Here is a 6,000-nt window from a genome sequence, read left to right on the forward strand (position 1 = left end):
GAAAACTGTGAAAACGATCAGTTTTTTTTTGGAATTTTTGAAGATATTTCACCTGTATACCTAGGTAGGTAAGGTACCTACATGTAAAAAATTCTGGAATAATGAGTCTGGTATTGTACATCTAGATGAGATGCGTAACATAAATTATATGCATATGTATATGTATTTTTTTCATGCCCAGTTTCAACCCAGCTATGCTATTTTGTATAGTACATATGAAATTTCATTTTTAAAACGATTCCTCAAGAAATTAATCATACCTTTTAGTTTTATTAATTTTTTGTAGGGTGACCTCAGTGCTTTTCAAGATCCACCCTCGATTCAAGTGTGTCTCAAGATCATGCAAATTCAAGAAGTTCAAGCGTTTTCATTTTTACTTTTTCACTTTGATGAAATACTTATTATGCACCTCAGTTCAATACAACTGAATTATTTTAGGGTTGAATGATCTGTGTGCCTCTGTTTTAATACTTAACGATGTTTAAAGAAGACATGAGAAATATATCCCGACACCGCATAATCAAGTACGAATAACCAGGACTACCTAACGGATATAGATCAATTATTTTCTCCAAAATTCCTCTTAGTAGGTAATTTTTTTTCTTAAATTTTATTTCGGAAAAAGCTGAGTATTGATTTTAAATCAGCACTTCTTCGCTCTAAAATAAGCAAAGGTAGTCCAATGACCAGTAAGAAAACGAAAACCTACCCAACATCATCATTTTGAATTATTCTGAAACTCTATTAATAACAATGTACTACATATAACTGAGGAGCTCAAAGGCAAAGTGAAGTAAGTAATTTTTCATTTTTTTTTTTTTAGTGTGCGTAGCACACTATTGGTTTCGCTTTGAGAAATGAAATTTCATTACACATGAATGTTCTCTTAAACTATCCAACCGTTTTTTGTACCTATTGGACACCATTTGAGAATCATTAAGGCGGAGGGAATAGATTATTTTTTATTCAATTCGGATGGGTAATTGCTGAGTAATTGCAATTTTAGTTCATTATTTTAATGCATTAAATCCTAAAAAAGGGAAAAGGGGACTCGCAAAACACCTGCCGCTCATTGTACCCTGTTACACCCCTCATCTGTTAGCTGTATGTTCCAAGTGGGAGTGGTTTGGTGGGGCGTTTACCCAACAAATATATTCTTTTAATGCCCTAACCCACCATGTGTACTCGTAGTCGAATGGTTAGGGCATGTAGGTAGGAATAGGAATTGTAGGGTCCCAGGTTCGAATCCCCATCAGGTAGGTAGGTATAGGTGACGGATTTTTCGTTGGAAATATTGGATAGGTAAATGCTGTGGAGTGAGTACATGATGCTGGTGCAAAAAAAAACGAATTTTGAACCCTGTAGCCCCCTCGTTTTGATTTATAAAAACAAAGTTATGAAATATGATGATATCATTTTGCTAAATGAATTTTCATTTGACTTATTCAAATACTTTTTACTATACCTATAGCGTCGTAAGTACAGTAAAAATTACGTTGAGATGAGTAATTTTTACTTTTTATGATATAAAAATTACTTTAAAATGAGTAATTTTTACACAACTTGGTTAATGTAATTTTTATTATCATGCTTTAGTAAAAATTATTAAAACAAACTGATTTTTACTAATGTTATAGCAAAATTTATTAAAATGATGATTTTTACTATAAGATTACAGTAAAAATTATTATTGTAACTGAACAGTTGAAAATTGCCGATTTTCAAAACAAATTTTATCATACTTATATTATGTATTTTTGTATGGGATCTGGTTATTGTGCTAAATATGTAGTCAACATTTTTTGTAAAAATTACCCATATTTTTTTCTTGTTATTTAGAGACAATGCGAATTCTTAACATATTTTATATGATTTAATAATTTTAGAATCAAAGGCAAATTCTGAAAATTGGTTTGAAATTTTATAAATTTGAAGACGATGGAAATTCTAAAAAAAATATGAAAATTTGTCATTTAGAGACACTGAGAATTCCAAAAATTGATTAAAAGTTCTATAAGTTGTAGATAATGTGAACTTGAAAATGATATGAATAACACTAGGCAACAATTTTTGACTTTTTTCGTGTGTTCGGGTTGAAAATGGGCTTAATCGATAGTTTAGACCCTAAAACAAAAAACAGAGTGGGATTTTTCAATTTGAATTGTTTTTGTGGTCAGGAGAGATGATCAAAGTTTCAAAAATGGCCGTTTTTGCCCTATTTCACGAGTTTCTGGCGACACCAGTATTGTTTTTCGAAAAAAACCAAGGTCATATTCGGATTCTACGCACTTTTTTAAGTAAACATCTTTCCCGGATTTTTGATTTTCGAACATTCAAGCGCATACGGAAGATTTTCGTTTGTAACACGAAATTTTTACTGCACGAGAACCTCGCCCGCGCGAACACGATTCCGCGCCACGATTACATCGTGGAGTAACGCCAGCGTCGCGCGCTCCGAGTTTTAAAATATGTTACAAACAAAAATCGTCCGTATGCGCTTGAAACTTCGAAAATCGAAAATCCGGGAAAGATGTTTACTTAAAAAAGTGCGTAGAATCCGAATATGACCTTGGGTTTTTTCGAAAAACAATACTGGTGTCGCCAGAAACTCGTGAAATAGGGCAAAAACGGCCATTTTTGAAACTTTGATCATCTCTCCTGACCACAAAAACAATTCAAATTGAAAAATCCCACTCTGTTTTTTGTTTTAGGGTCTAAACTATCGATTAAGCCCATTTTCTACCCGAACACAAGCATGCCGTTGCCTAGTGTAATTGAAGAGCTCTATTCCAAAGTGGGTTAAGTCATTTTTTCCTCCAAAAAATGCGTTTAAAGTTTTTGATACTGAAATTTGTTCTGTTTCCAAAGGTCGGTGCACCTTTCCTTTCTTTGGACATAGAACAATCACTTGTAGAAAAATTTACTTTGAAAAATCCATCCCACTTTGGAATAGAGCTCTTCAATTATTGCATGTAATATTTATATGAAGATAATGAGAATTCTGAAAAATTAGAGGCATGCACTACTTAGCTATGTAATAGCGGTTATAGCTGTAGAAAAGGCAGCTAGCTACGCACACTTTGCAGCTAAGCTTTGCTTAGCTGTCTAGTTTTTTTTTTTGAGTCAGCACAACTATAGACTATCTTTAGTAAAATTCAACGAGACATCCAGAGATGTTATTTTCAAAACGCTATTTCCTCGACCAAAAAAATGAGGGAATTGAAAAGCACCCGCGAATGGTTAAAACTAAATTAACAAGCCATCAGCTATTCGCTGATTGCAAGAGAGTTTTTGCATTTATCTTTTGCTTATTGGGTGATCTAATGCTCAATGCTTTTGAATATTTCTTCAACAAATTTTGATGATATGATCAATATAATCTCACCTCAGACATTTACCATCAGGCATCAACTTGAGAATTGATTTTTCTGAATTTACCGTTTCAATTCTTACATAGATTCTTGGAAAAATGCCCGATTTTCATAAAATTTCCGATGACTTTTATATCAATATTATCAACAATAAAACTTTGAATTGAATTAGGAATTTAGAAACAAAAAAATTACAATCTTCACCGATTCGATTTGTTTTTCGTTATTGAAAAAAAAATATGAAAGTAACCCGCCAAAGTTGTATCTACAATTTCAGTTTTGGCTTATTAACTAGGTACATACTTCCTCACCATTTTATCTTCATTTTTCATATCAATATTATCTACAATAAAGTTTTGAATTGAAATCGGAATTTAGAAACAAATAAACGTAGCAAATTTTTTTTGCATATTGCTTAGCATTTTAAAATTCTACTCGACGACGACGATGACGACGATGACTACGATGACTACCATGAAAAAATGATTACAATAGAGTTTTTTCGCGCTTCGCGCAAAAACTCTAAAAAGCTCGCAAAAATACATCATCATCCAAAATTTAAAGTGCTAAAGTACATTTTTCGTTTTTTAGACAATTTAAAAAATCAAATTCGCGCCAAAAAAGCGAAAAAAAAATCAAAATTTCACTACACTAAATTGCCCTAGAAATTTGAAATTTGGCGTATAAAACTATAACTTTCTAAATGCAAAAAATATCGCGATTGCGGCTTATCATCCGTAGTAAGTTGTAATTCAAATCTTACCTTCATCGTTCTCCTTTTCTTGTGCGATTCCGCGAGCTACGTCGATGATAATACAAATTAAAACAACACCAAATACGAAAATCTTTGAGACCATTTTTGAGTAAGTAGGTAATTACGTTTACAGTTATCTCTTGAGCTAATTAAATATTTTAAAATGGATTCACAATTGAGCTATTCAAGTGTTTCTTTCAAGATACATATTTGAATGTATCTATCAGTTTGGCCCACAAATTTTATCATTGCGATTCGTTTAAACTGGCGTACCTAATTTAAGATAGAACACTATATACACCGGACGGAAGTAGAAGTAGGTAGATACGTGGGACATTTCCGTTATTAGCTACTCACAAATACTGAATACAGTCCGATTTAAATGAAAACAATTTCTAATTCGGATCAAGACAATATCACTCTATGTCGCTCCAAAAAAAAAAAAAAGTTGACAGCTAGGTAGCATTGTTCAAAAATGGAAAAATTGTGGCAATTTTTTTGCCTCTGAAAGCTCGAGTAGTCAACTACTAAACACGACTCCAAATTTTCTTCACAGCACAAAATAGAGAAAAGGAGTCACGATTTTTGAAATTTTTGGACCATTTTACATGAAAATCCATTTTAAAAAACGATTTGGCGGTAATCGCCGATATAGGTATAGTGGTATACATGTAAGTTGATAGATACTTTGACATACACTAGCAGCACATATTATATCGACATTTGCGTACATATAAGTATGTTACCTACCTATTAAATACGTAAAATCTAATTCAGCAATAAAGTTCAAACACACGGTATATGATAGGCGAATGATGCGAAAAAAACCTTAAGGTAGTCCAAAAACTAGTAAGAATGCGAAAAACTACTCAACATCACGATTATGAAATTGTCTCAAATTTGACTGACATCATTATTACCTGAGTATGTGTCAAAGAATAGTATGCAAGAACATCACGATTATGAATCCATATCTTATAATATGTAGTTGACTAACATCTCGTAAAGTGAGTAAGTACATCGTTCCATCGCATTTTCTCCGGAATTCCTCTAGGAAGGTTTTAGTAATGTCAATTAAATGAAGAAAAAAATCATTTAGCAAATCGATTGTCAATTTATTGAAAAAATCAGTTTAAAAAAAAATCAGCCCAAAAAAAGTCAATTCTGTACACTGCAGTTTTTTTCTGTTCTCATATTTTTTTCAATGATTTCTCGACTGATCGTGTTCGTGAGTTGAAAGTTCTGGATTTTACAACAGTCCAAATTTATTTACGTAGATAAATGAAAAAACTACTACTTCTGGAATCAATTTTATCAATTTTTGCGAAGTTTTTGTTGGAGTTTTTCAATTATTTTTATCCTGCATTTTTTTTATCATTTTCAACAAATTTTTATTTTTTTTTTAAGAAACCAAAATAGTCAGTTCTTCAAAACATTGGGTAACCTTAATATCTCATTTGATTTTAAAAATTGATTTTAATCAACACCGCGGGTAAGTTTTCTTTTCCTGAATTTTATTTCGGAAGAAGCTGGTGATGGTGTTTAGAGTGAAATTTTGTTGAACAAGATTCGAAGATATAAAACATTTACTACCGATTGTTAATAAGGTAGGTACCTACCTACACATAAAAATATAAATAAATGTATTTTCCAAACAGCACATCGGTTTAGTATGGTTTAGTCGTTTCAAATATAAGAACCATAATCAATTTCATGTCTCAGTATTTAGTGGTTAGGTATCGCCGATATCCACTTGTAAGTTGACAGATACTTAGATTTACAAAAGTACTACTGGGAGCACATTATAGCGACACCAGTAGGTATATAAAATCTAATCTCAGTCTGCAAAGTTCAGACTCACGACATGATATAGGG

The 6,000-nt window shown here is 32.1% G+C and overlaps 1 protein-coding gene across 1 annotated transcript in view; it reads right to left on the minus strand.

Annotated features, from left to right (window-relative positions):
* Positions 1-4,345, minus strand: part of side-VI (sidestep VI) — a 464,426-nt gene extending 460,081 nt beyond the window's left edge. The window contains exon 1 of the mRNA XM_065354946.1: positions 4,135-4,345. Coding sequence (XP_065211018.1) covers positions 4,135-4,228 — 94 coding nt within the window. The 5' untranslated portion in view covers positions 4,229-4,345. The remainder of the gene's footprint in view (positions 1-4,134) is intronic.
* Between the last annotated feature and the right edge of the window lie 1,655 nt (positions 4,346-6,000).

Source organism: Planococcus citri, chromosome 3, assembly GCF_950023065.1.
Source record: "Planococcus citri chromosome 3, ihPlaCitr1.1, whole genome shotgun sequence".
NCBI classification, from domain to species: domain Eukaryota; kingdom Metazoa; phylum Arthropoda; class Insecta; order Hemiptera; family Pseudococcidae; genus Planococcus; species Planococcus citri.